General features: G+C 61.0%; 2 protein-coding genes across 7 annotated transcripts; both read right to left on the bottom strand.

Moving 5' to 3' along the window:
- Window positions 1–6,248: 6,248 nt before the first annotated feature.
- On the bottom strand, window positions 6,249–8,432 carry MYL7 (myosin light chain 7). Its single transcript, XM_016147856.2, has 7 exons — window positions 8,239–8,432; window positions 7,956–8,069; window positions 7,740–7,815; window positions 7,383–7,487; window positions 6,943–7,021; window positions 6,749–6,797; window positions 6,249–6,397 (listed from the first exon to the last, which is right to left on the bottom strand). Exons 1-7 carry the CDS (start codon window positions 8,239–8,241, stop codon window positions 6,296–6,298), a joined length of 528 nt encoding a protein of 175 aa, XP_016003342.1. The 5' UTR covers window positions 8,242–8,432; the 3' UTR covers window positions 6,249–6,295.
- A 1,598-nt stretch (window positions 8,433–10,030) lies between these two features.
- On the bottom strand, window positions 10,031–26,219 carry GCK (glucokinase). Of its 6 annotated transcripts, XM_036230573.1 has the most exons (11): window positions 24,628–26,219; window positions 16,988–17,158; window positions 16,646–16,705; window positions 16,432–16,614; window positions 15,500–15,619; window positions 14,666–14,761; window positions 14,403–14,502; window positions 12,562–12,745; window positions 11,759–11,914; window positions 11,199–11,432; window positions 10,031–10,967 (listed from the first exon to the last, which is right to left on the bottom strand). In XM_036230573.1, the coding sequence occupies exons 1-11, from the start codon at window positions 24,670–24,672 to the stop codon at window positions 10,823–10,825; spliced, it is 1,494 nt and encodes a 497-aa protein (XP_036086466.1). In that variant the 5' UTR covers window positions 24,673–26,219; the 3' UTR covers window positions 10,031–10,822. The 6 variants fall into 6 exon arrangements, with proteins under 6 accessions (XP_036086466.1, XP_016003341.1, XP_016003340.2 ...); XM_016147855.2 differs by lacking the exon at window positions 16,646–16,705 and having other exon boundaries at window positions 16,432–16,586; window positions 16,996–17,158; XM_016147854.2 differs by lacking the exons at window positions 16,646–16,705; window positions 24,628–26,219 and adding an exon at window positions 23,779–24,621 and having other exon boundaries at window positions 16,432–16,586; window positions 16,996–17,158.
- Window positions 26,220–26,343: the final 124 nt, after the last annotated feature.

Raw genomic sequence — 26,343 nt, 5'->3', positions numbered from 1 at the left:
CGGGGCGGAAGGTTCGAGGGAGGGTGTCGTGTCGCCTTCCCGGAACCCTCCTCGGAGGCCGGTCCCTGAGGCCTTTGTGCCTTCGGAGGCCGGCCGGGCGACAGACTCGGCAGTGGCCGCCGGTGCTGACAACATGGTGGGAGGACTGAGGCCGAAGGCTGCAGCCCCGGGGAGCGATTCCGCCGCGGAGGGCGGCGGGTGGGGCGGGCACTGGGGTCCAGGACCCCGGAGGAGGGTCCGGGTCAGCGTCAGGGAAGCAGAGCGGTGAGGGCCCCAGCGCAGGGCCACAGTCCAGCTTCCGCCTAGCGCTGCCCTGTCTGGCCTCACCACCTCGTCCACCCTCCTTCCTACCCACCAGCCCCGTCCCCGTGCCATCCCTACTTGGGGTGCTCTTTTCCACAGAATTCCTAAGCGAACCGAGGGTCCCCTCCCGGTGAAGCTTCTGCGCCACTCTTGCTCACTGACTGTGCATCTGTGTACTGCGCGTCCCAGTCTGTGTCTACGACAAAGTGGGTAACAATAATGGATGACCCATAAAAGCCCTCGCGATGGCCCTGACACTGTTCTCAGTTCTTGACACATTCATCTAATCCTCAGATAACCTTTCGAAGATGAGGCAACAGGCACAGAGAGATCAGCTAGTGAGTAACACCTGGACAGTAATGGGTCCTGGTCCTCCACTTGAACAGGTGCCCCCAAGGTCAGCTGAGTTACCCACAAATACCCTGTACTTCTCTGCAGCGCCTCTGCCATTTAATAAGGCACTTGTCAAACATCTGTGCAGTGCAGACTGAACTGTGTGAGTCTGCCTCCGAGGGCATGTGGGGACCATGGAGGTGGCACACGGAGAGTCCCAGTTCAGCTTGTATTTCTTCAGTGAATGAATAGATACATTTTTTAGCCAGGCACTGTGCTAAGTGTCTTAAGAGCATCATCCCGTTGAGCCTTAGGGTAGCCTGGTGAGGCAGGCACTGCTAACATCTCCATTGCACAGAACGATACTTCACTGCACAAGGTCTCACAGCCGGGAAGCCGGAGTCAGAAATCAAGCCCACTTGCCTGCATCCCCTGGGCACAGTGCTCAGACATGGAGCTGTGTAGCCTCTCCACAGATGGGGCAGCTGAGGGGGTCTGCAACAGACCCCCTAGGCAACAGCCAGAGTAGGAATGATGAGGGCTGCGGGAGGGCAGGGAAGGATGAGTGGGTATACTTCCACAGGGCGCAGGCACTGTTGGAGGCCAACAGAATTCCTTCCTTAACCCTCTTCCTCTTGCCGTCAGCAAGGATGGAAAGTCTGTGTCACCTTTCCCAGCCTCCCTGGCAGCTGTCCGTGGCGATGAGATCAGATCTGGCCGACACATTTGGAGAAGTCTCGTAGGGGTGGGGTTTGGGTTTCTGAGAAATATGTTTTTTTGATAAAAGGGAGGGATGTAGCCTGCTGCCTGTCAACCTTTTTTGTCACGAATATAGTACATGACTGTGTCCTGGAACCATGAGAGAACACGAGGTTCCAACCCAGGAACTGCTTAGCCACTGAACCAAGACCAGCAACGGCTTACTTGTTATTTCAAAGTTTGTTTTCTCCACTTGGGGTTTTCAGAACCTGAAACCAAAGATGTTTGTTTCTAAGTGAACTACGTGGGTGTGTAAAAGGTCAGAGGGCTCCTAGAAGGCCTAACAGGTGGTGCCTGTGGGATTGAGCCCTTGAAATAAGCACCTGCTTCCCCTGGAAGCAAGGGCTGGATGAGGACACACCACGGAGTGGGCCTTCTATGATGCGCATTCCTGCATTTTTATCAAAACAGTTTATTGTGGCCAGATGTGTCTAACATCAGATGTACCGCTGTAGCCGTTCCAAAGTGCACGGCTCCTCGGCATTGGGCACATTCACGCTGCTGCGCAGCCGTCACCACTACCATCTGCATTAAACACTGACCCCACCCCCTATGCCCCTGTGAACCTCTAACCTGCTTTCTGTCCCTATGACTGTCTGTTCTAGGAGCCTCATGCAAGTGGAATCATAGTATTAGTCTTTTTGTCTAGCTTATTTCAATTAATATCTTCAGGGCACACCCACATTGTAGCACGTGCGAGACATTTCACTCCCTTTCATGGGGTACATTCCACTGCGCGCGCAGACCACATTCACGCAGTCCTCTGTCCACGGACACTGGGGTTGCTCCCGCCTCTTGGCGACTGTGAACCATGCAGCTGTGAAGTGCGGGTGCACATACCCATTCGAGGCCGTGCGCGACCCTCCTGCACGTACCCCCGGAAGGGGAAGTGCTGGGCCAACTAATTCCATGTGTAATCTTCTGCGGACCCCCCATACCGCCTTCCCCGGCGGCCGCACCATTTTACGTTCTCGGCACCTGTGCCCGAGGTGCCAGTTCCTCCGCATCCTCGCCAACACTGGGCATTTCTGCCTTTTCATAGTAGCCATCCTCGTGGGTGTGCGGTGCTCTCACTGTGGTTCTGCCTTGCATTTGCCTGATGATTAGTGATGCTGAATATCTTCTCATGGCTTGTTGGCCAACTGTATGTCTCTGAAGACATTTTTATTTAAGTGCTTTCCCCATTTCTTCATTGGATTGTGTTTTTGTTATTGAGTTTTAGGAGTTCTTTACATATTCTGGATATTAATCTCTTCTCAGATATGTGATTTGCAAATATCTTCTCCCATTCCATGAGTCGCCTTTTACTTTGTTGCATCATGTCCAAGAAATCAATCGTTGCTGAATCCCATGTCATGAGGCTTCCCCTCAGTTTCTCCTAAGAGTTTTGTGGTTAGCTCTTGGGTTTAGGTCTTTGATCCATCTTGAGTTCATCGCTGTATACGGTTTTAGGTGAGAGTCCAACCTCACTCTTTTTGCATGTGGATGTCCAGGTGTTTCTTCCATGGGCCTGACAATAAACCTGTAAATCAGTGTGAAGAAGCGTTATCACCACCATCTGGAAATATTTATGGCACGTCTACTGCATGATGCAGGAGCAGAGTTGGGTGTGCGGGGAGGCAGGTGAGGTGGACCAGGAGTGTCACTTACAGGATATGACAGGCTGCTTTGAGCTGTATGAGTCACATGGCAGGTAGGATGAGGTCACAGCCCCAGTGGGGGTCAAGAAGTGGTTACAGGAGCCGCAATGGAGAAAGATGGGGTGGGAATGGGGTTGGGGATGGCCCTGGGAGGCAGGGATGGGCTCTGAAATCCAGGCTGCTGTGTGTGTGTGTGTGTGTGTGTGTGTGTGTGTGTTTTAAAAACATTTTATTTATTTATTTTTCCACTCCATCCTCCCCCCTGGTAACCACTAGTCCATTGTTCATGTCCACAAATCTCTGTTTGTCCTGTTCATTTGTTGCTTTTAAGTTTATATCCCACATATAAGTGATATCATGTGATTTTCAACCTTTTCTGTGTGGCTTATTTTGCTTAGTATGATTATTTCAAAGTCCATCCATGTTGTTGCAAATGGCATTATTTCATCTCTTCTTATGGCTGAAAGCCAGGCTGCTGAATCACTTTGGTCTCAGGACACAGAGGGCACAGGACCACACCGGTGCCACCCTCGTGGCTGTGGGCGGTGCCACCTTGTGGCTGTGGGCAGTGTGCTCTCCGTGGACTGAGGGTTGAAATGTCTGATGTTGGGCAGACCCAGTCTCAGGACAGTGCTGACTGAATGGGTGGTGTATCCCCTGGTTGTGGCCAACTTATACCTAAAGCAGTTGATCAGCTGGATTTCAGGGACTCGCAGGACTGGCAGTAGGTGAGAGGCAGTCACCAACTGGAGGGAGCTCAAGCTAAAAGTGGGCTTCGTTACAAGCATACAGCCTTGTGGGCCCACAGGCGAGATGGGCCGCCCCTCTCCTGTCTGCCACTTGGTCTTGGGGCCTCTGCTACCTCCACTCCTGCTGCCTCTGCTCTCTGTATTTCTCTGGGAGCAGTGGCTACCCCAGTCCAGTCAGCTGTAGCCCAAGGCAGGGAGCCCCGGCCCCCAAGGCTGCCACTGTTTGATCCTGTAGGTTTGTGAAAGGGAAGCCACAGCACAGTGCACTGTGGATGGCGTGTGGCTCCTCTGGTGGCTCAGACCAGGCAGAGCCGGGGGGTGGGGGCAGAGGACCAGGCCAGAGCTGGCTGTGGGCAGTTGGGAGGGGCCAGGCAGGGGGGCTTGGCAGGTCCTGGGTCAGTGCTGGGGAGGGTGGGAGGTGGAGGAAAGGGTTCAGGAGGGTCCTGGGAGAAGGGAGGGGAGGTGTCGCTTCCTGCAAAGCCGGGCAGCAGGGTGATAAGGTTCTATTTTGGAGCTGTGTGGCTCTGTGTGTCAGCAGCATGTCCCTGTGGGGATGTCCCACAGACAGCAGGAGGGCTCTAGGGCAAGGCAGGGCTGAGTTGGGAGGTAGGAGGTCAGAGGCTGTTCCTTGAGGGAAGGGGGATGGGCAGAGGGAGGGGACAGATGGTGGAGGAGCCGGCTCCAGCCTGCAGCTGCCCCCCAGCCCCTTTCCTCTGTGCCACTCCCGGAGGGCCCATGGCAGACTCCAGGTCTGCAAGGCTCCTGGTCTCAGCTTCCAGGAGTCTGGAGACACCTATCATCACTTTATCCCTCTGGACATTCCCTGAGTGCCTGCTGGGTGTGGGGCCTGCTGCTCCGGCGGGGGAGGGGGGAGGGGGTGGCCGCAACGTGGGTCCTGGAGAAAGCCACAGCCATCTGACCCCTCCTGAGAAGACCTGGAGCAGCAGCACCTCCTGAGAGGTCTGTAGATCGCAGATTTATCTTGCCAGGGCCTGTCTTTATCCTTATCAGTAGTGTTAACACGTCTAAAGAAAGAACATCTACCCATCCCCTGGGTGGGGGGTGGGGGCAGGGTAGGGACTGGCCCCTGGCTGGGGGAAAGTCAGAAAATGCCACACCCAGGGGCCTGGACCTTCACTGGCCGCTTGCCGCTCCCCTGTCAGCTCCGCAAGGCAGCTCTGCCCCCGCCTCCTGTGGCTGAGGCACTGGGGGTCAGAGTTTCGGGCCAGGCTGGGAGGAAAATTAAACAAAACCTCTTGCTAACCCATAAAACCTGTCCACAAAAGTGACGAGAAAGGAAGCAGATGTATCACTGAATCAGTTTTGAGGCGAAACGCAGTGCCCAGCGCAGGCGACCCCCGCCGCCGCGCAGAGACCAGGAGGTGTCCGGTCCGTCCAGAGAGAAGCAGCCAGTCCGCGGGGAGCACCTGCCAGGCCGTCTGCCCCAGCCCTGCCGAGGGCACCCCGGGCTGGCAAACAGCCCTTATGAGGAGGAAAAGCAGACTTCCCATACCTTTACCGCTGGAGATAGGCTCGGGCCGCCCAGGAGACTGGGCACAGGGGGACTCAAGTCCTTGGGAGCTTCCCTGTGTTGTAAAACTTGCAAGGGGCTTATTTAGTTTTAAACAGATTTACACAAAAAGGGGTAGGGAAAGAACTAGTTTTCTAAAGGGAATCCTCTAAGAAAAGAAAGGAAAAAAGTGTTTCCTTTTTTGCCCCAGAGAGCATTGACTTGTCCTTGTTTTTAATTTGCACTTGCCGTCTGGCCACCTCTGCCTGGCACAGCCGCTGGCCCTGGCTTGTGGGCCTCTGGAGAGTCTGCATTTCCAGCCACCCTGCCAATGGGGCCTGTGCTGCCACGGGCCCACCAGCCTTTGCACCCAGGGTGTACAGGGTGCTGCGGACAGACAGGAGCATTTGGATTGGAGCCTGGGATGGGGTGGTGATTCTGTGCACCCCTCATCCTGGATGTGAGCCCCTGTCAGAGAAGTAGGAAGTGGTCAAGAGCTGACGGAAGTTCCTCAAGGGAGCCCCGGGAGGATCTGGACAGGTCCTGGGGGGTGGGGGGTGAGGCTCGGACACCTGCTCAGGGACTCTAGGGGAGTGGGCTCTGGGTGGGGTGTGGGGAGAGGCCCCTGAGGACCAGGAGCTCTAGGACATCTGCAGAGAGCGCCTTGGCCGGGGTGAGGGGTGATCCTCACAGAGCAGAGACTTGTAAAAAGACAGGCAGTATGGGGGTGCATAGCAGCCTCTCGATGAGGGTCCCCTTGGGGCGTGACTGGGGCATGGAGTGCAGTTCAGGCGGGACCCACGGGCCTGACCCCTCCTGGCCACGTGGGCAGATAAAGGGCTGGCCAGGGCTCTGGCTCCCTCCCACAGTGATGCCTGCACCTGCCCTGTGCCCTCGGCGGCCCTGCCCCCCGGTCACAGACAGGCCACCACGCAGGGTTCACTGGAAACGGCATTTATTGAGGCTGCCCGGGCCAGCACCCTGGCCGCCTGCGGCCCTGCTCACTCCTCCTTCTCATCCCCGTGGGTGATGATGTAGCACAGGGACTTGTAGTCGATGTTCCCTGCCAGGTCCATGGGCGTCAGCGCGAACATCTGCTCCACCTGGGGGAGGCACCGTGAGGGGCCTGGGCCGAGATGTGGCCAGAGGGGCACCTGGGGCCCTCGCTTGGTCTCCTGGGGCTGCACTTCCACCCTTCAGCTGTTCAGGCCTGAACCCCAACTCCAAGGTACTGTTTTCCCGTTGTCTATGGGGAAACTGGGGAGAGGGTAGACCCCACATCCCCACCCCGCAGATACTGTGGTGCCACTGGGCCTTTGCAGAGCCGGCTCTCCTGCCTGGCACACTGTTCCCTCCTCCAGAAGCCTGGGCTCTAAGCCCAGGAAGGCGGGGATCACTGAAGCCTCCAGTACCCTCTGGGGTGAGCACCCCAGGAGGGAGCCAGCAACCCTCACCTCAGCCAGAGAGAACTTGTCCGCCTGGGTCAGCAGGAGCTGTTTGAACCTGGGGGGGGGGGCGATGCAGAGGGTGGTGAAGGCCCCGTGGTCCAGGTGGCCCCCCAAAACAGAGAGGGCCCCCCTCAAGGTGCTTCACCCCTCCCTACTGCCAACACAGTGTCCCTGTCCCTCCCTGGCCAGCTGACACTTACTCGTCCTTGTTCACCACACCCTTGCCACTGGGGTCAAACATTCGGAAGGCACTCAGGATGGCTTCCTCGGGGTCTGTCCCTGGGAAGCCGAGGGAGCAGGTGAGCACCCACGTCCACAGCCTGGAGGACCCCAGGGTGCAGGGGAGCCCTCCACGTCCAAGAGGAGGCAGGAAGATGTTCCCAGAAACGAAGTGTCCTCATGGCTCAGACAGGCCCAGAGTGCCTCAGGTGGGCAGGCCTGACTGCGATTTGGGATTCGGCAGTGGAGGCTGAAGGCACGTTTTCCACATTTAGCTGGGACTTGGGGCGACTGCCCATGGGTCAGGGATGCAGGGGAGAGTTCCTCTGGGTGGACAAGGGCCAGGTGGCGGCTGGGCGGCGGCCAGGCGGGGTTCAGGCTTTCTGCCTCGTCGGGGGACCCAGACCTGCCCCAGGCTCACCATTGAGCTTCTCTCCGAAGAGCGTGAGGAAGACGGTGAAGTTGATGGGGCCCTTCCCCTCCTGCAGCATGGCGTCCAACTCCTCTTCCGGGACACTCACCTTCCCTGGAGGGGGCGTCGTGAGAGGGGCGTGGGGACCCTCGGTGTCCCCAGCAGGGCTTAGGTTGCCCTCCGCTCCTTCCCAAGCACAGGGGTGGAGCGTCGGCGCAGCTCTGGGCGGGCGACGTGTGAGGCAGCAGGGGAGGGAGACTCGAGGGTGGAAGAAGCAGGGGCCCCCTCTCTGCAGGCCCCCTGCAGCCCAGCGTCCTGGGCAGGCCTTGGCTGAGCAGGGGCGAGCAGGGGGCAGTGTGCACTCACCCAGCTGGGAGTAGGTCTCCCGAAGGTCGGACTTGCAGATGATGCCATCACGGTTCTGGTCAATGCAGCTGAAGGCCTGTGAGGTGGGAGGTCACAGTCTCCAGTGGGAGCAGCCCCCGCCCCAGCGAAGGCAGGAAGCAGGGGAGTCCTGGGGCAAGGACAGAGGCCGGACCCCCAGGTTACAGAGAAGAGGGTGCAGAGGGGCAGGGCACTCACTTCCTTGAACTCCTGGATCTGGGCTTGCTCGAACATGGAGAAGACATTGGAAGAGCCTCGCTGGGCCTGCTTGGTGGCCGTGGCCTTGGCCCGCGTCCCGGCCTTCCTGCTGGCCTGCAACACTGTGGGTGGGGAGGGGTCCTCTCCAGGGCATCCCAGGGCAGCGGGCGCGGATTCCCTTCCCATCCCTGGTGGGGACCTGTCCAGGCCACTCTCCACCCCACCCCGTGGGACGGCCCGCAGCCCCCAGCCCCCAGCCCCCAGCCCCCAGCCCAGCTCTCACCATCCTGGCTCTGCAGCGGCCTGGCTGCGCAAGGGGCCCGTGGCCCCCTTTATGTCTCAGCCCTATCACCTGCAGCACCAAATAAGGAGAGGAGGAGAGGACAGACCCAAACTTGGCCACCCCCGCCTGGGCTGGGGGAGGGTAGGGCCCCAAGTGGATCCCAGTCACATTCCTGATGACCTTGGGGCCCCTGACGTATCACAGCCGGGTGTCCACTGACATGGGCAGAACGGGCCCCAAGGCCTGCCCAGAGCAGAGAGTAGGATGAGCTCTCAGCTCTCGGCATTCAAGGTGCCTAATGAGGGGCCTGCCGCCTCCACCTGACTGTCCCTCCCTCAGGTCCAGCCCAGACTCTGCCCAGTTGGAGAAGATAGCTGGGGGAAGGCCAGCCCGGGGCCCCCACTGGGCTTGGGATGGCAGTGGGTCGTTCTGAGGGTAGTCCCCGGCCTGAGACCACCAGAGATTCGCAGAGGTTTTGGTGAAGACGCTTGGCTCTGGCCTCTGGCTCCTGACCAAGGAGCACAAGGCGTCCCTGAGGGGGCTGTGACCCCAAACAGAAACTGCGTGTGTGGCTTTTGGAGCAGGAATGCTGTCTGGACCCCAAACATTCCCTTGGACTCCCATGAAAGTGGGTCATGAGCCCTTGGTGTGGGGCTTGACTGCTGAGTGAGGGGCCAGGCACCCCTCTGCTGTGGCAGAGCAACTGCCCCACCGGGTCCTGGATATGGGTCCAGGCACAGAAGGACTGGGAAGCGGGGGACCTTCCAGAGCAGGCCAGGCCCCTGCCTGCCCCCTGCTGGACGGGTGAGGAATGCAGCGGCCCCCTGGTGGAGAAGGGTCTCATCTGTCAGACACAACTCCCCTTTTGTTTAACAAGTATTTTATGACATCTCCTTTACTCTTCCAAAATGAGATTCACAGGCTATGTAATCCACCCACGTAGGGAATTTTAAAAATGCTATACAATGCCCTGAACTGTACCACAAGGACAACTAGGAAGTAATTTATATTAAAACGAGATCCAGTAGGTGAAGGCTGCAACAGGAGAAGATCAGTGCAGATAAGACGAAATCGGATGCTCGCAGAAACTGCTGGTGCATAATTTAGGCCAGAGAGGACTGCGGGTCAGGGCCAATTCCACGTGAGCCTCAGCAAAACGAGAGGACACCTCAGGGGACTGCCTGCTCAAAATCACAATTGTGGGTTAAGTTCTTAATGAAACGAGTCATTCCAGATTTGCTGAGCGGTTTCTCTCACTGGAAAGCGAGTGTACTCACGTGAAAAGCACACAGATATGTGTTTCTGCGTCGCTAGCTTTACGTGTAAGATGTGCGAGGCCCTGGAAGGGCCTCAGCAGTCACGTGTCATCCTGTAGCCCTGGCTCCCCAGTCACTGCCACAACCCCAGAGACTCCGAGGGGCTCCCTGCTGAGACTGACTTGAGGCAGGACCACCCCACAGACCAGCCCGCACCCCCTCCTGGGTGCTCCCTTGGGGCTGTGGCAGACCTCAGAGCTTCTGTGAGATTAGGCACTAGAGGATCAGCACCCCAAATCCCACCAGTGGGCAGGGCCTGGGCAAGTCCTATACCTCTGATACTACTCAAATGTCACCCCATTTCTGTTCCTATGGCCTGGGCTGTCACTTTTCACACTCCCCAGAATAGCTGGCCAGACAGGATGGCAGATTCCAAGACACATCTAGGCTTGCAGAGCGCCTGTGTGCGTGTGACACCCATATTGACTGCCCCGCAGTCTTTATGCACAGAGATCAAAGAATGGTGGACAAGGCCATGTTGTAAACTTTTAATTTAATTTAAAAACCATGCAGCCCCAGGTTGGGCGTGAAGTGGCTGGTGTGACATGTGTTGGTCTGGGGAAAAGAGAGAGGCCTGGGTGGTCCCTTGGGGTGTGCTGAGTGCTGCTGAGCCAGTGTGTGACAGCCCCGTGGGCATCCTCCTCTTCCTGGCCCCTGGAGTAGTGGCTTCGCACCCCAGCACCACAAACCAGTCAGGGATGGCAGCCACCTTCGGGGCTCTGGTACCACAGCCTCCACCCTAGAGCTGGTCACCTCCCACTCTACTCCCTGATCCCCAGTCCTGGGTGGTCGCCAGGCCCCTGTGGAGCCCAGGCTAAGATCTGGCCAGGTCACTGAGGCTGCCTCTGAGTGTGGGCTTAGTCCCCAGGGAAGCCAGGCCACAGCAGGGTCCACAGGACACCCCGTCCCAAGTGGGCCCAGGCATGGCTGAACCAGGCCGAAAGCTCTAAGACACGGTTGTGCAGAGATGCAAGAAAGTCTCAGGGAGCAGCTCCCCACCAGGCGTTGGCTCCCGCAGAAAGCGAAAGATGTGGGGTCTCTACTCCTGCTCACTTCCACCTCCAACGCAGTCAGGGCCCTGAGCTGTCCCACCGACTGACTCGGGAGACCTGGCCTGCGGTGCACTGCGTTCCCCTGTGGGCTTTTTCCCACCTCTGGGTGGCAGCGGGGATGGGAAGCCAGCAGGTTGGTGCACCTATGAGGAGCCCTGTCCCCTGGCGCCCAGGTCCAGCGATGGCCACGGCCTCCTCGCCTCTCAGCCTCTGTGGTCACTGGCCCAGCATGCAGGCCTTCTTAGAGGCGACGGCGGAGACCAGAGCTGCGCCCCGGCCACTGCCCTCCTCCGACTGGATGAAGGTGATCTCGCAGCTGGGGGTCAGCCTGCGCACAATGGCATGGAACCGCTCCTTGAAGCTGAGGGGGGAAGCAGGGCTGCGGTCGCTTCTCCATGGGCTCTCACGGGCCTCCTCTGCCCACCCTCCAGAGACATTACCCGCTGAACGCAGGGTAGGGGCTACACCAGGGAACCCTCCCCTGCATCCAGGCCTATCGGGCCTAGGCCGGAGCAGATGGAGACTGAGGCCTCAGCTCTGGCCTCGGGACAAGCGCCTGCGATGGGGAGCCGCCCTGGCCACGCCCGCGCACCTGGGGTGCAACTTGTACACCGATCCGTCCACGCCCACGGTGATGCGCATCACGTCCTCGCTGCGGCTCTCGCGCATGCGGTTGATGACGCCCGCCAGCCCCGCGCCGCACATGTGCGCGGCGCGCGTGGACACACTCTCGCAGGCTCTGCGCACGATGTCGCAGTCAGTGGCCGAGGGCCTCAGCCCCAGCGTGCTCAGGATATTGTAGATCTGCTTGCGGTCGCCTGAGTCGCTGCGGGGCAGAGATGGGAGGAAGGGGAACTCGCTGGGACGCTGGCCCTAGCCGGCCAGTCCCTCCAGCGGTAGCCTCCTCCCCTCCCCATGCCCACCTGCCCCAGGCAAAGCGCTCGGGGGGCTCGGGCTCTGGCGCGGACCAGCAGGAATCTCATCATTACTCCTCTCTAAGCTCAGGGTCTCTACTCTAACGGGGGCGGGGGCGGGGGGAACACTGCCACGCCTCCAGGCTGTTGCGTGGATGAAGTGAGACCATGTCCACGCGGGTGGGGAGCCACGGAGGGGACGCGCCACGGGACCAGAAGCCACCTCCGCCCTGCGCACCTCTCCACCTGCGACACGAAGCGGGTCTCGAAGGCGCCGCGCGTGCGCAGCTGCTCCGAGGCCTCGCCGCGGAAGAGCAGGTCCTCGTCCACCAGCTTGAGCAGCACGAGCCGCACCAGCTCGCCCATGTACTTGCCGCTGATGAGCTTCTCATACCTAGCAAAAGGCGCGCATCACCGGGCAGGGTGTCCTCGCCAGCAGGCAGAGCCCGTGGCCACAAGGACACCCTCCCCTTGCCACTCCTGGGGTTCCCTCTCCAGTCCCTCTGAAGCCTTCCTGGGCCGGGCCCTGTGCTGCGTCCACTCGGGGCCCCCCACAGCCATGTGGTGGGGGGCTGTTTTTACCGCCTGCTTACACTTGGGAAACCAAGGCTCACACAGGCCAATGCACTCCGGAATGCAGGGGTGGGGACATGCGGGTGCCTCCGTGCTTCTGAGTCCCACCCACCCAGCAGAAGCCTCTGTGAGCCAGAGACAGAGCTAACGCAAGGACCTCGTTGGCGCCTAGCACAGAGCGGTGGCCCTGAGGGGACTGCGATTCCTGACCAGCCCAGGGAGCGTGGGCATGTCTGTGCTTTGGGGACCTCTGGGTCGAACCCAGCTAAGGTTGCCGTGGTGTCTCAGAGCCTCCCTGTGCCTGTGGGAGCAAGGGGTCCCAGCCATCTACCCCAGGCCCTCTGAGGGCTGATGTCTGTTTCCGATTCATGGAGGGCACAGCGCGCATGCGCGCTTCAGGAAGAGCCTGTCAGGTGCTTTCGCCTAGACCGGGTTAAACACAAGCCTCGCGTCCGCACCGCTGCTTACAGCTGCTGGCCCGGGTTGAGCGAGCTCTCGTCCACCATCCGGTCGTACTCCAGCAGGAACTCGTCCAGCTCGCCTGCGTCCCCAAAGGCCCCCCACTCGGTGTTGACGCACATGCGGCCCTCGTCCCCATCCACCAGCTCCACGTTGTGCATTTCCTCCATGTAACAAGCGTTGCAGCCCGTGCCTGGGGGCGGGGCGTCCGACAGCATCAGGGCCCAGCTGAAGCCAGGTCTCCTGGGTGTCCCCCACCATCCTTACCTGCAGGAGGCCCCTGTGGCCCTGTCGTCCTCCTCCCGCGCCCCCGCCTGTGAAGGTTCCCCCTGGTGCAAAGACCTGGCTTTGCTGTGTGGCCTCGGGTAGGTAAACCCACCTCTCTGGGCTGTTCTCTTCCCCAGGAGGGAATGGTTACACCTTCTCCTCCCTTGTCTGGGTGCTGGGAGGACTGAGGGAAACATGTCAAACTGCTTTGCCAACTAGAAATGGGCGTGGGGTGTCGTGATTTTGTCTGTTCCACCCTTGTTTTCTGGCACTTTCTATGCACGCATCTGAGCTTCTCTGTCCTGGGCTCTGTTTTTGAGGGGCTCCCAAGGTGAATAAGACACAGTGTGGGCCCTTGGGAGCAGCACCCAGCCTACTGCAAGTGGGACTGACTGTGGACTTCGCAGCTCTCAGGGAGCTGTTCACCGTGAACACATGGGGCCCTCTGCTCAAAAATCACTAAGTGTCTTGGAATGGGACAGCAGAGTACGGTCTGAGTGTGCCTGCATGGGCTGCAGGCCCCGAGAGCCGTCAGGGACCGCAACTCAAATGCTGGCCAGTGGAGCTGCCCATAGAAATCCAGACTTTGATGAGACTTCTCCCACATTTCAGATCTTGGTGATCACCATAGATATGCTTTAAAGCACTGAGCCAAGTAACTGAGTGTTGGAGAGGCAGACGTGACCACAGGCCACCTTCTCTCTCTCTGCTCCAGGCGGGGCAGCCTGAGGCCAGGGCTCAGAGCTCAGGGCTCAGGCCGACATGTCTTAGAAAGCTGTGCCTCGACTTGGCGGCCCCAGATGGCTCTGGAGGAAAGAATGAGGGGAGCACAGCCAGGGCCCCCCCAGGTCCTGTGTGGGGGTGGACTTCGAGGCGACTTTGCTTCTGGAGGGCGAGAGCGGACGAAGGCACGAGAAGTGGGAGCAGAGCGGGCGCGAGGCCAGGCTGCGGCCCCACGCGTTTCTCAGACGGGCCTCCGAGCACAGACAGCTGGCCCTCGGGGCTGGCCCCACGGGGCCCACTGAGGCCACAGCTCTGACACTGACTCCTCGGGCAGCCAGGGCCTGGGGAGTCCAGGAAAGTGCCTGCACGCCTCTGCGCCCAGCGGGTGACTGGCAGGGCCACCTCCTACCCAGCTTGGTGCCTACCCTCCCGGCAGGGCGAGCCCGCTGCCCCGGGCACGGCAGGAACATACAGGAAGGTGGGTGTGCTTCTGCTTATCCTCATCCGCTTGGACAAATCTGCCTAGTTTGGCCCATTTACCAGACAAGGCGTGCTAATCAGACCTTGGTGGACAGGTGGGCATATAGCCAGTGCGCCATCTGATGCAGCCACGTGCAAGTGTTGAGTTGCTTCCTACCGGTGAAGAGCTTGTGCATTCAGGGCGGCCCTGCCACTCCCCGAGACCGTCCCCCAGGCTCTAGCATCTCTGGGGCCTGTGCCCGGCACACAGCCCAGCTCCAACCACCTCCGACTGCTCAGCACTGTGGCCTACCCTTGTCGGGCCGAGCAGAGGCAGGTGGAGGCCGCGTGGCCTGCAGCAGACGGGGCCTCGGCCCCGATGGGCAGGGCGGTGTCCTTACCCACTATCATGCCAACCTCACACTGGCGGTCTTCGTAGTAGCAGGAGATCATTGTGGCCACGGTGTCATTCACCATGGCCACCACGTCCATCTCAAAGTCCTGCCAAGAGGCACAGAGATGGTGGTGATGGAGCCAGGGGTCTCAGGCCATCGGCGAGGGAGGCCGAGACCCCTTCCTGGGGGGACACCCCGAAGGCCCCCCCAGCTTCCTGGCCTGAGGTGGAGGGAGGGCCCGGGCAGCCCTGGGGCAGGCGCCGCCTCACCCCTCTCCGCTTGATGGCGTCTCGCAGGAGCCCCACGACGTTGTTCCCTTCTGCCCCAGAAGCCTTGAAGCCCTTGGTCCAGTTGAGAAGGATGCCCTGTGGGGACACGGCCAGGCCAGGGTGAGGGGTGGGGAGCTGACTCGGACCACAGGGACATGCACCCTCTGCGGCTCACACGGTCCCAGAGGTGCTGCACGCAAGTCCCCACAGCCACTGAGCTGGGCCCAGCAAACTGAAGGGCGTTTGTCTAGTAAAGTCCAGAGGCACCATTCCAGTGTGGGGGTGTGGCTGCGGGGCAGCCCAATGGGGAGGCACCCAGTGGTGCTCAGCACACTGTGGGGACGGGACAGAGACAGTGGCCTGAGCACTGAGCTGTTTTCTGTCTGACCAGAGGCTCCTGTCACGTGTCTATGTGACTGACGTGTGCATCTGAATGTACAATCAAGGTGTGCACGTAACTGATGTGCATGTCTGTTTGTGTAGCGGGCACGTGTGCGTGTGTGCAGCTGTGCCCGGCTGACTTCCAGCTCGAAGGCAGTGTACCCCCTCGGCCCCCGTGCAGGCGGCCCAGCACAGCGAGGACACACGGGTGTGCTGGAGCCGCCTGCCTGAGCCCCAGCTGCCACCTTCCGCCATGGGCAGGTCGCTGACACGGTTTCCTATCTGTAACGGGGGTCGTAACAGTCACACTGCACAGGTTACGGGGAGGCTCCAGGCAAACAGAACCGGCAACCTTGTTCCCCGGCTCACAGGTGACAGCCACGGTTTCCCAGCGTGGGGCTGTGTGTGCAGTTCCTGGGCACCTCTCCCCGGGGCCCATGCCCCCCGGCCCACCTTGTCGATGTCCTCGTGCCGCACGGGGAAGGAGAAGGTGAAGCCCAAGGGCAGCTTCTTGTGCTTCATCTGGTGCTTGTCCAGGAAGTCGGAGATGCACTCGGAGACATAGTCGAAGAGCTGGAAGAGCCAGGCCACAGCGCTGGGCGGCCGCGGCACATCGCCCGCCCGCGTCCGCGCTCAGCTCCCCCTCCTGCCCCACACCCGAGTCCTGCTGCTGGCAGCGCCTGGACGGGGGGGCACCAGAGCTGGTCCCCAGAGCGGTCGTGCTCTCTCACAGTGACGTCCAGCCTCAGGCTTTGGACAGACGCACCTCCAGGGCCTTAACTCTGCCTTCTGTCCCTAGCAGCCGGAGTGCCCTCTGCTGCCTCCAGGTGCCCTGGCCACCTGGCCCCGCCCCTGTCAAGGACCAGCCCCCACTTGGGGCTTATGTGGGCCCGTCCACAGAACTGGGCATTGCTGAATGCCTGGGGCACTGACCAGTGGGGCCCAGTGCCACCCCTGCTCCCTGGGAACCCTGCCCTGGTGCCCCATGCCGGGAGCCCCGGCTCCATCCACCCCTCAGGACCCCTTCTCTCGCACCCTCCAGGGTCCTCCCATGCTCAGGGTGGCCTTGTGCCTGCGCAGATCTTATACAAGACTGCGGTCACCCCGCTTGGTGTCCATGCCGGTGGAGGGTGAGGGGGTGACAGGGCACGGGGGAAGCCATGTGGGCTGCCGGCTGGGGGGACCACGTGTCTTGGCTGCCCGGTCATGTGTCAGCTCCTTCTGGAAACCAGGCAGGGTGTAACCTGCTGGGGCCATGCCTACGGGCCACGTACCTAGGCCTCTCCACTGCCACATGGGCCCTCTGAGGCTGGCGACCCTCCCCCGGGACCGGCTGCGCTCTGAGGCCCTGGTGGCCTCGACCACGGCCCGCCGCAGCTGCTCACCATCTCGGCGGTGCCCGTCATGGCGTCCTCGGGGATGGAGTACATCTGGTGCTTGGTGTTCAGGCTCCACTGCCCTGCCTCGCCCTCCCCCACCTTCACCAGCATCACCCTGAAGTTGGTGCCACCCAGGTCCAGGGAGAGGAAGTCCCCGACTTCTGCAGCCACAGGGAGAAGCGTGTCAGCCTCCCTCGGGGTGCTGGCAGCAGGGAAAGGCGGAGGGGAAAGCATGGGGGCCCAGGGAGCTGGACAAGGGACTACGGTGCCAGATGGTCAGCTCTGGAAGGGGTCAGAGGTGAACTGGGACGTTGCTGGGAACCCCTGCTTTGCACTGAAGTTGCCCCAAATCCAGGGTCCAACCAAAAAGCTAGTGAAATGGCCCAGACTCAGGATTTGCGGGGTGGGGGCAGTGATCACGGGGAGCACGTCCTCACTGTGGGATGGAAAAAGGCAGAGTCCTGAGGCCAGGGGTGGCCCGAGGACACCAACGCTGGGCGGCGGGGCCCCGGGCCTGCTGCTGGGGCCTGCTGGGGGTGGCAGAGCCTCGGAGGGGCCTGGCGATGGTACCTGAGCCTTCGGGGGTGGAGCGCACGTAGGTGGGCAGCATCTTCACGCTGGCCTCCTCGTGAGTCGCCAGCCTCAGGCCTCGGTCCATCTCCTTCTGCATCCGCCTCATCACCTTCTTCAGATCCTCCTCCTGCAGCCTGAACTCTGCCAGGATCTGCTCGGCCTGCGCGGGAGGGGGTGGCTGGGTGGGGGTGGGGACTCAGGGCAGGGGGTTCTTCTTTGCCCTCTGACCCTGGTCCAGGGCGACCCAGCATTCCGGCCACCACAGGTACCACCAGCTGAGATCAGCTCAGCAGACCTGCAGAGGCGGCCCCCTCACCAGGGCACCCAGCTGTGGGAGGGTGAGAGGTCGAGGGCAGATGTGGGGTCTGAAGCCAGGAGACGGCGCGTAGCAGGGGAGTGGCTGCAACACAGGCTGGACAGCCTGTCTGGAGGGTGCGCGGCAGCGGGCGTGACCGTGTGAAAGCCCTGGCTACTCCGCCTCCGGGTCTGGCACCGAGGAGTAAGTGGCAGGCCTGAGCAGTGTGCCCTGGGCCCTGTGCCAGGGGCGGTGTAGGCAGCACTCTGCAGGGTGCTGGCTGGCCTAAGGCTTGGCCCTTCACAGCCTGGAAAGCTCTGAGACCCCCTTCCTGTGAGTAGAGCGCCTGGGTGGGTCTCCTCCCACCCTCCTGAGCACAGCTGCGCCCCAGGTGCCCTTGACCTGGCTCTGGCCCTGCGTGTGGATGGAGGCGTGGGGCCCCTGCCCCCTGCACAGCAGTGCACATGCCCGCAGAGGCCACTTGGCTTCACTGGCTATTGGAAGAAAAAGGAAAGGCGAGATTCTCTGACGAGAGCCGTGGGTCCGCCTGGCACGAAACCTCCCTCGGGCTGCTGTCGGCCCGAGGGCTCAGGGTGACACATCTGGATCTGGCCATTTAGCTGGGGGCGTGGTAAAGGAGGGTGGCCCCTCCCCAGGCCCGGCCTGTGTGGGGCTGAGCCAGCGCGGCTACCCTCCTTCCCCACCCCCAGCCCCACCTTGTCCTGGTGATTTGGTTTAAACTTGGAAAGGGGCCCAGGGCTGGCCAAGCATGAGTGAGGGAAGCCTGACTTCAGCACGCTGAGGCCTCTGGGAAGGTGGGCACGTGACCACAGCTGTGCACGGGCCTGACAGCCGGGACTGCACAAGCTCCCATGCAACCGGGACGAGTCAAGGCCAAGGAAGAGCTGCAAGCAAGGCAGGGGTGGCGGAGAAGAGCGGCAGAGGGGCCCGGCCGGACGCCGTCGCTGAGGCGCTGAGCCCACCCTGGCCCCGGCCCTCCGTGCGCAGGCTGTGGGAGCACGTGTCGCGGAAGCCACAGTGAGGGCGTCCAGTTTCCTGGGGCCCAAAGCCCAAAGCCTGTGTCCTCGTGGACGCAGACCCTCATAGAGGAGCCATGTGTCCTATCAAGACCACACGGCTTAGAGCTCAGCCCGGGAGGGCTGCACAGGGTGGGCTGACAGGGTCTACGACAGCCTCGAACAGCAGTGTCTGCTGGGCGGGCGCTGCCCACGGCCCTGGCACCAGTGGGTGTACAGCCCGGGGCCCTCGGCGCTCCGTGAAGTGGTCCGCTGTCCTCAGACCCCACGCCCACCACTCCGCCTCCTGGGTCCTGTCACACCCCGTCACACGACAGCGTGTCGGGCCCTGAGCCGAGTGCTCCGCATGCTGCCTCACACCCCTGGCCCAGCATGCGAGCGAGGATCTGCCCACCTTCCCGCTGAGGACAGGCTCTGAAGGTCACGCCAAAGCCGCACGATGGCTGCTGTCACGAGCTACTGCGGGCACTTCCCCCCGAGACACAGCCGGTCGCAGGGGCCAGTGACAAGGCACCCGCGAGCTCCACACGCTGGCCGGAAGGACCTGGTGGAGCCCGGCAGCCTCCCAGGCACCAGGTCAGGCCCCAGGAGGACCAAGCGCAGACACGGCCTGTCCCCCCAGCTGCACCCCCACTTGGTCGCCAGAAGGCCGTCAGGGCTCGTGACTACACTCTAACATGGGGGGGGGGGTCTCCTGCCAGAACAAACCCCAGGCTCCAGGCGGGGCTGCCGCCACCTGACAGTGCGTGTCCTGGGGACTCCAGCTTCCAGGGTCCCTGAGGCCCACGCGGTGGGCAGCCAGCTCGCCTGTGTGCTGTGGCTCCTTGTGAGGCAGGTCTGCGGACGGTGGTGAGGGCATCCTCTTCCCTAGGAGTGCACGGGCACCGGCCTGGTCACCGTAGTGTGGACGCAGCTGCCCAAGGGCCCGGGAGCACCGGCTGCAGGTGTACACGTGGCTGGCCCACGACCAGCTGCTGACAGAACGTGGCGTCTGCCGTCCAGGAGGCCCTGTGAGCCCCACTTCTGGGTGTCAGCCCCACGTGTTGGCCATGCTGACATAACCAGTGTGACTCTGAAACTCCTGCCCTGTCCTTTCTGGGGTCCTTTACTCTGGGGAGCAGTGCCAGACTGTGAGGACTCAGGCCTCCTGCCACTGGGCAGCCCGGACTGCCGGGCGGCGAGCAAGCGACTGTGGAGACACCAGCAAGCCCCCTGGAGCCTCTGGAGAGGTGGCCCTGCCAGTGTGACCTCAGCCCGGCGCCCGGGGCTGCTGTGCCCTCCTGCAGCGCAGCCCTGGCTCGCAGAGATGGGCGATGGCAGCGGTCAGTGGTCTCAAGCCCTCGAGATCTCCTTTAAGCCACTAAGTGCTGAGGTAATTTTTCCCACAGCCACAGATGAGTAGCACAGAGGGGAAGAGTTCCATATACGAGGGTATCCGTTTGTCGTCCTAAGTGTGTACACTACATATGCACGCGGCAGTCAGGGTCGGGACAAAGGACAGCAGAGGTGAGAGACAGCAGAGTGCACGGGGCGGCCCTGGGCCCCTCGGCAGTGGGGTGTACGGGGAGCCTGAGCAGGGCCTGCCCGCCAGCTCCACGTCCAGGATTTAAAGGAGAGAGCCCCTCTCCAGGTCCCCCCCCCCCGTCCCTCCGTGGGCTGCACACAGGGAGAGTGAGGCAGCAGAGCCCTGAGATGGGAGACGCCTGGACCCCTGGGTCACTGTGCGGAGGACACCCACGGGCGACTGTCGCCTGAGCAAGAATTACAAGTCTACCAGGCAGACCCCGTTCCTGTTTTGGTGTACTAGTGACAGCAATTAGGTGTGCCCTAAGTAACACTCAGAATGATGGCATCGATGACCAGAAGTGGAAGTCGCAAGGGGGTTTGAATCACTTGTTGATTTAACGTTTGAGGACCTGCTTGCGCTCTGTCTGAGGGTACAAAAGTGACCAGGTTTTGGTTCTCAAGACCTCACGGTCCTGCAGAAGAGACGAGGAGCTGTACAGACAGACACTGGCCAGGCTGCGCTCCTTGAGGGACATGGGGTAGACTGATGAGGTTTCTGGGGGCCGAGGACAGGGTTTCTTAAGATTCCTTCCTGCAGCCCTTGGTGCTTGAGGGGCAGCAGCCGGGTAGAGAGGCGTTCCAGATAGAGGGCCCAGCAGGACGACGCCGGAGGCATCTCGAGGGGAGCAGATCTTTAGAGTGGCCTGAACTGAACTCCCGCAGAGGGCAGTCCAGCGAGCCGGCTGCTGGCGGCGGCGCTGGGGCTAAACCGGAATCCGAGCTGGACCACGGACCCTCTACAGATGGACGCCCGTGAGTGAAGCGAGCATACAGAGCGTGCGTGGCTCACCGCCCGAGCAGGGCTCGCGGGGACGCTCACACCCTTAAATGCAAACGCGACAAAATAAACGGACAATCTCCGAGCATTCCTCTCAAGGTGCTAAAAAGCCAAGCACCAAAGATTAAGTAAACCTAAGGAAAATTAGAATAGAGGAATCAATAATGATAAAAGCAGAAATGAATTACAAAGAAAACGCACAGGAACAGTAGTAGACTGATTGACAAACCCCAAACCCAGCTCCTCCGCAGCACCCGTAAGACAGCAAACACGCAGACGTGTGGCCGGGACAAACGGAGACGGCGGCCAGCAACTCCACGGACATCGCCAAGGACGGAGAGGAGCTCGAAGCGCCTCGAGGGGTCGCACACGAGACTCGCTTCGACACATTTTGAAATGGAGAGAAACTGGACGATTTTTTAAAAATACAATTAACAAAGTGGACTCAGGAAGACAGAAAACCCGGGGTGCCCGGCGCCATCGTGGAGCCACAGGAGAGGACGCGCTGCTGGGGCGCGCTGCGCCCCCTGGTCCGGACCCAGGCCCCTGCCAGCGAGGGGCCTTCCCCTGGGGGCCCCGGGGGTCGGCCGCGGGGAAGGGCGCGCTCAGGCCCTGAACATTTTCTCTCGCCTCCGGCTGATAAATGCCTGATGTTCGGAATAAACAAAGAACTCTCACAGCTCCAGAAGACAAGAACCCAACCTTGAGAGCCTCACGGGGGAATGCCCAGAAGCCTAGGCAAACTCACACGTCGCTCGTCAGTCAGTGAAATGCAAACAGAAGCCGCATGACATACCACGGCGTGCCCAGCAGAATGGTTAAAGGGGCGACGAAACCCAGTGCTGGGAGGGTGTGCAGGACCCAGGATCTTCCCACTGCTAGTGGGAAGGCAAAACGGTCCAGTCTCTTCTAAGGTTACACATATGCTTCCCACACGACACCATTCCTAGATATTTACGCCCCCAAATGACAACCAAATCTATAAAAAGCCTGTACTTGAGTGTTCACACCTTCGTCAGTGCAGCCAAACCCGGATCCCCAGGGCCTGTCGGCTGGCAGTGCGCGGATGGGCGCACCCCTGCAGTGGGGACCGGCCAGGGACGCAGGCGGGCAGAGGGCACGCGGCTGGCAGAAGCACCGCTTCCTGCCGAGCAGAGAGGGCAAACACACAAGGCTACATCGCAGAGACTCCATCTACGCAGAAAAGGCAAAGCCCAGGGGCAGAGAGCAGACCACTGGGTCCGAGTCTGGGAGTGGGGAGGTGACTGACAGGAAAGAGGGGGGACTCAAGGGACTTTCTGAGCGACAGAAAGATTCTGCGTCTTGATGGCGACGGCTGTCACACAACTGTATACGCTTGACAAAACTCATCAAACCATACACTTAAGAAGGTGAGATCTTATTGCACGCACGTTAACTATAATAAAAAATTTAAGACGTGACACAGATGAGTCTGGAGAGATTGAAGGGTCTGACTGAGGGGTGGAGAGATAGGGGGCTCTGGGGAGCTGCCGTGTTCCCCAGGCTCCCGCCGCGGCAGGCTGTCCCCTGAGGGTCCAGGACCAGGGCTACTGGGCCCTGGCGGTCCTTGTTCCAGTCCCCTCATGCCTCACCTCGGACAAGGGACTCGCTGCCCCACAGAGCAGTGGCACCGCGTGTGACAACTCGAACCCCCGGAGACCTCCTCTGATTACCAGACCACGGATCTGCGCCCTGAGAGGGGCCCGGATCCCCCGCCCCCAACCTCAGCCTGCCTACTGCTCCAGCTCTGCTGAAGCCGGAGCCCTGTGTGGACCCAGCAGGAAGGTGGCGTCTGCAGGCCAGGGAGAGGCCCTCGCCAGGACCAGCCATGCAGTGCCCCGACCTCGGATGCCCAGGGTCAGAGTGGGAGGGACAACCGTCCACAGTGTGTCGTCAGGGCGCCGGAGCTGGCTAACACGCCTGAGTGTCATCCTCCCACCGTCATCCTGAAGAATGCCCCGGAAGCACCAAACGAAGCCAACCGTCTGCGTCTCTGGGGCCCATGTCTGCTGCCCACCAGGGGCCCGTGGGGTGTTGGGCCAGCAGAAGGGCCCCGATGAGGAAGGGGCACGTACAGACCAGGAACTTCCAAGGGGATCCCAGGGCCAGATTTCAAGCCACCTAGAGCGGTGGCCTTCGAGAGGTGGTGCTCCCTAGCTTGAGAATGAACCCATCCAGCAGGGCTCTGGGTGGCCGCAGGCTGGAGGGGACAGGCAGCGCCAGTTGGAGCAAGCCACTGAAAATGGTACTGAGGCCACATACCCTGCAGATGACAGAGCGGTGACCACAGGTGAGATCTGAGAGGGAAGCACAAGAGAGAGGAACCAGCTCCCGGAAGGAGGGGGCCGGCACTGCTCATTTCGCTGCAAACCAACCAGATGCCCTCCTGCTGGGGCCTGTGCTGGACACAGCCACAGTGGACCTGCGGGCGACGACTCTGAAAGTGTGAACAGGGCTCCTGGCTCCAGGCCGCATGCTGGATTGGGGTGGAGGCAGGGCTGGACCTGGGTGGGCCTGGCAGCCAACTCACCTCCCTTAGGTGACCCTGAAACCCCGCTGGCTCCCCCAAAAAGAGGTGAGCCCTCTGCCCAGCCTGAGCAGGCAGGGGGCGAGGCGTCGACGGTGCGGCCCGAGCCCCGCTCCTGGCCCAAGGCTGCATGAGAGGCGGCACAGGGCCAAGCCAAGTGACAAAGAAAAACCAGCATCACTCATCCCACCTTTCTTTAGAATTTTGGTATTTTGTTCATAATTTTTGCATTAATTTTCATTCCTTAGAATTTGCATTAAAATATTTACCCGGATGACTGATGTTTCTGTGCCACAGGTGGCACCTCACCCTACTCTCAGCCCTGACAGGTGTCAGTGACCCCTGGCCTGGCTTCTGAACGGGGAACAGCACCTCCCCAACTCTGGAACAGAAACGGTTTATCCCGTGGAGCCCTGTGTCCCTGGGGACCAATGGGAGGGACAGGAGCCAGCCCGAGTCTAGGAATGGGCACTCAGCACCCCTCCCCCACAGCAGGCCACAGGCCCCACATCACACTGCCACCCAGCCCTCTCTCTGCTCGTGCCAAAGACATCACCTCGCTTCTCCCAGGTGGCCTCCTGTGGCCCCTTTGCGCACGATTTCCCATCCAAACTCCCGCCAGAGCCCCAGTGACTGGCAGACGTGGGCCTTGCCGGGGTTTGGCCCGCCTCACTGCCTGCAGCTGTGGCGCCCTGACCCAGGCTGGCTGCTTCCTCCTGACATCAACGGCACTACCGGGAGCGGAACTAGCCCGGTGTTTGTGCTGACCTCGTTGTTTCACACAGGAAGGCACGACGTATGAGGCGGGAATTATGCCAAAGGGACTGGACCCCGGCCACCTGCTTGAGCTGCCCACTCCACCTGGCCCTGGCCTGGGGCTGTGGGCATGCTGTCCCCTCTGCCCTGTCTCCTGCTCACTCTCCCTGCCTGCTATAGGGCACAGGGCTGGCTCAGATGATGTCTGGGTTTCTCTTTGTTTTGGAAAGGTAACATCTCTGCAGCTCACCATAGTGGAAGCGTGGACATCCGAGACCTGTCAGGTCTGCTGAGTGCTGTCCTGTGTCTGGGCAGGTGGTTCTGCCACTCAGGCCCCACGCTCCACCCCCAAAGCTGGGGCTCTAAGCTCCCAGACCCTCTGGCCAACAGAAGGTGCTTCGGGACCTCCTGGCCACCTAACTCCCTGGTCAGGGAGGAGCTGGAAGCGGCGGGAGGACCTGCTCTGCTAAGGAAGGGCCTTTCTGGCCAACGAAGCCAGCACCCTCGGTCCCCTCCCCAGCACGTCGTCCCCAACGGCCTGTGCGTATAATCAGATTCTGAGGGGGAAACGCTTGTCTGTGCTAAACAAGCCGCTGAACGTGGGGACACATGACAAATGCTTCTAGAACCAGGTGAGGCAGTGAGCTACCTTTTCCTTCTTGGCGTTCTCCATCCTGGCTCTGTCATCCGGCATTGGCACAGCAGCCAGCTCCAGCGAGCTGGGACCCCTCAGCGTTCCCCCACAGGTTTCTGAAGCAGAAATGACCCCAGGCTTCTCCCAATCAAGGGTCACGCCGGCCAGGGTGTCTAGGAGAATACAGTCCACCTTCGCTGCTTTCTGACTGGAGGTTCAGTTATATTTTCTTCCTTTTCATTGTTCCTAGCAAGCCAGCGAGCCTTGTCTTCTGGGCCACACCTGGGACCCGTGCCCACAAAGGTCTTGTCAGGCCGGAAGTGGCTGGGGTAGGGCCATTGCTGGCCTCTGGGGCTGGTCAGTGCTGGTCAGCTTTCCCTCCAGGCTGCACTGAGCTGTGCTGGTGTGCAGGCCTCTAGACAGACTCAGCAGAAAAGCTCCCCTCAGTCCTGAGGCTGGGGACAGCGTCTGAATAATTAGGCTGCAGGTGGCTGGTTCTCTCACACCTCAGCCTTCTTCCCGTAGCTCAGTCACAGCCCAGTACTTCCTGCTCTGACCAGGTGTGCGGTGGGGAGTGCTCCTGAGAGGGCTGCACTGCCATGGCAACCAGGAGCCGGGCCTCTAGCCTCAGCAGGGCTGGTTGTGCTGTCATTAGAGCTGCCATGCAGAAAACTGGCGCTGATGGCAAAAGGCCTCCATCCCCGTCACCATAGCAACATCCCAATTGCCTTGTCACCGTACTGTGCCACCTGTCCAGCTTCCAGAGCAGGGTCACAGGGGCTTCCAAGCTCATGCCCTACAGAGCAGAGGCCCCTGAGTCTGGAGACCAGAGGAGGGAGTAGGCGGGCTGGCCCAGAGGACCCACAGGGGTCACTGATTTCTTAGCCTGCTGGCTTGAAGCCAAAGCCGTAATAGTGGGCCAGGGAGATGGGAGGCCCATAGACCCAGGGCCTCCGCCCACTCATACCTGGACAGTGGGAAGTCTTGGGAATGGAGCAGGGGACTGGGGGGGCTGGAGCTGCCCTGGTGCTGGCTCAGGCCGTTCACCTAGCAGGCTGGAGCAAAATGTGGGAGCCCAGGGGTGAGCTGGCCGGGGTTCCTCGCCTGGCTCTGAGATCTGGTGTGCATTTGATAGTCACAGTGCTTCTCAGTCAGGACTGACCGGCCACACGGCCAGCACTCAGAGGAGCTGCTGGCTGCCGGAATGGACGTTGTCCACACAGAGTAAAGAGGACTGAAGACCAAGCCGTACACATGGATATCCAGAGGTCCGGCAGGAGTGGGGAGGAGGAGTGGCCAGCAAGACCCCTCCAGAGGGTGTGCCCGAGCTAACATCTGCACGCACTTCCGGTGGGTGGTCATCTGGGCACTCCAAGCTTCCTGTTACAAACCTTTGTGTACCCCCGAGTCACATGTGTGCACGTTTCTTCTAGACGGTTCCCAGAGCGGACTCCAGGTCGAGCGCTCGCACAGTTGACATTTGGCTGCACCGGCCCTCACAGGGCCTCCCCAGTTTACCCATCTTTCCGCCGCACTAGGAGCCCGGCCGCATCCGGGGAACTCCGCGGGGAAGCGCCGGGAGCACCCCGGGCTGGGGAGGGCGGCGCGCCCGCCCCCGTGACGCCCCGCCCGCGCGACGCCCCGCCCCCGGGGCGTGCTTCCGGCCGCGAGCGCGCGCGCCGGCCTCGCGCGCGGCCCCGCCCGGAACCGGAAGTGGGTCGCGAGCCGGGG

The sequence above is a fragment of the Rousettus aegyptiacus genome, unplaced genomic scaffold (assembly GCF_014176215.1).
Source record: "Rousettus aegyptiacus isolate mRouAeg1 unplaced genomic scaffold, mRouAeg1.p scaffold_m13_p_13, whole genome shotgun sequence".
Lineage (NCBI taxonomy): Eukaryota > Metazoa > Chordata > Mammalia > Chiroptera > Pteropodidae > Rousettus > Rousettus aegyptiacus.
This window is presented reverse-complemented; position numbering and strand designations above follow the sequence as displayed.

Coding starts and splice junctions, on each gene's coding strand:
- MYL7 (XM_016147856.2), bottom strand. Junction 7,022..7,382: donor CTTCGGAGAGAAGCTCAATG/GTGAGCCTGGGG, acceptor TCGGCTTCCCAG/GGACAGACCCCGAGGAAGCC. Junction 6,398..6,748: donor ACAAGTTCTCTCTGGCTGAG/GTGAGGGTTGCT, acceptor TGCCTCCCCCAG/GTGGAGCAGATGTTCGCGCT.
- GCK (XM_016147854.2), bottom strand. CDS start 24,231: ATGGTGAGCTGCAGAGATGTTACCTTTCCAAAACAAAGAGAAACCCAG. Junction 16,587..16,995: donor CTCCACCCCCGAAGGCTCAG/GTACCATCGCCA, acceptor CTGTGGCTGCAG/AAGTCGGGGACTTCCTCTCC. Junction 10,968..11,198: donor GTGTACAAGTTGCACCCCAG/GTGCGCGGGCGT, acceptor TTCCCCCCTCAG/CTTCAAGGAGCGGTTCCATG.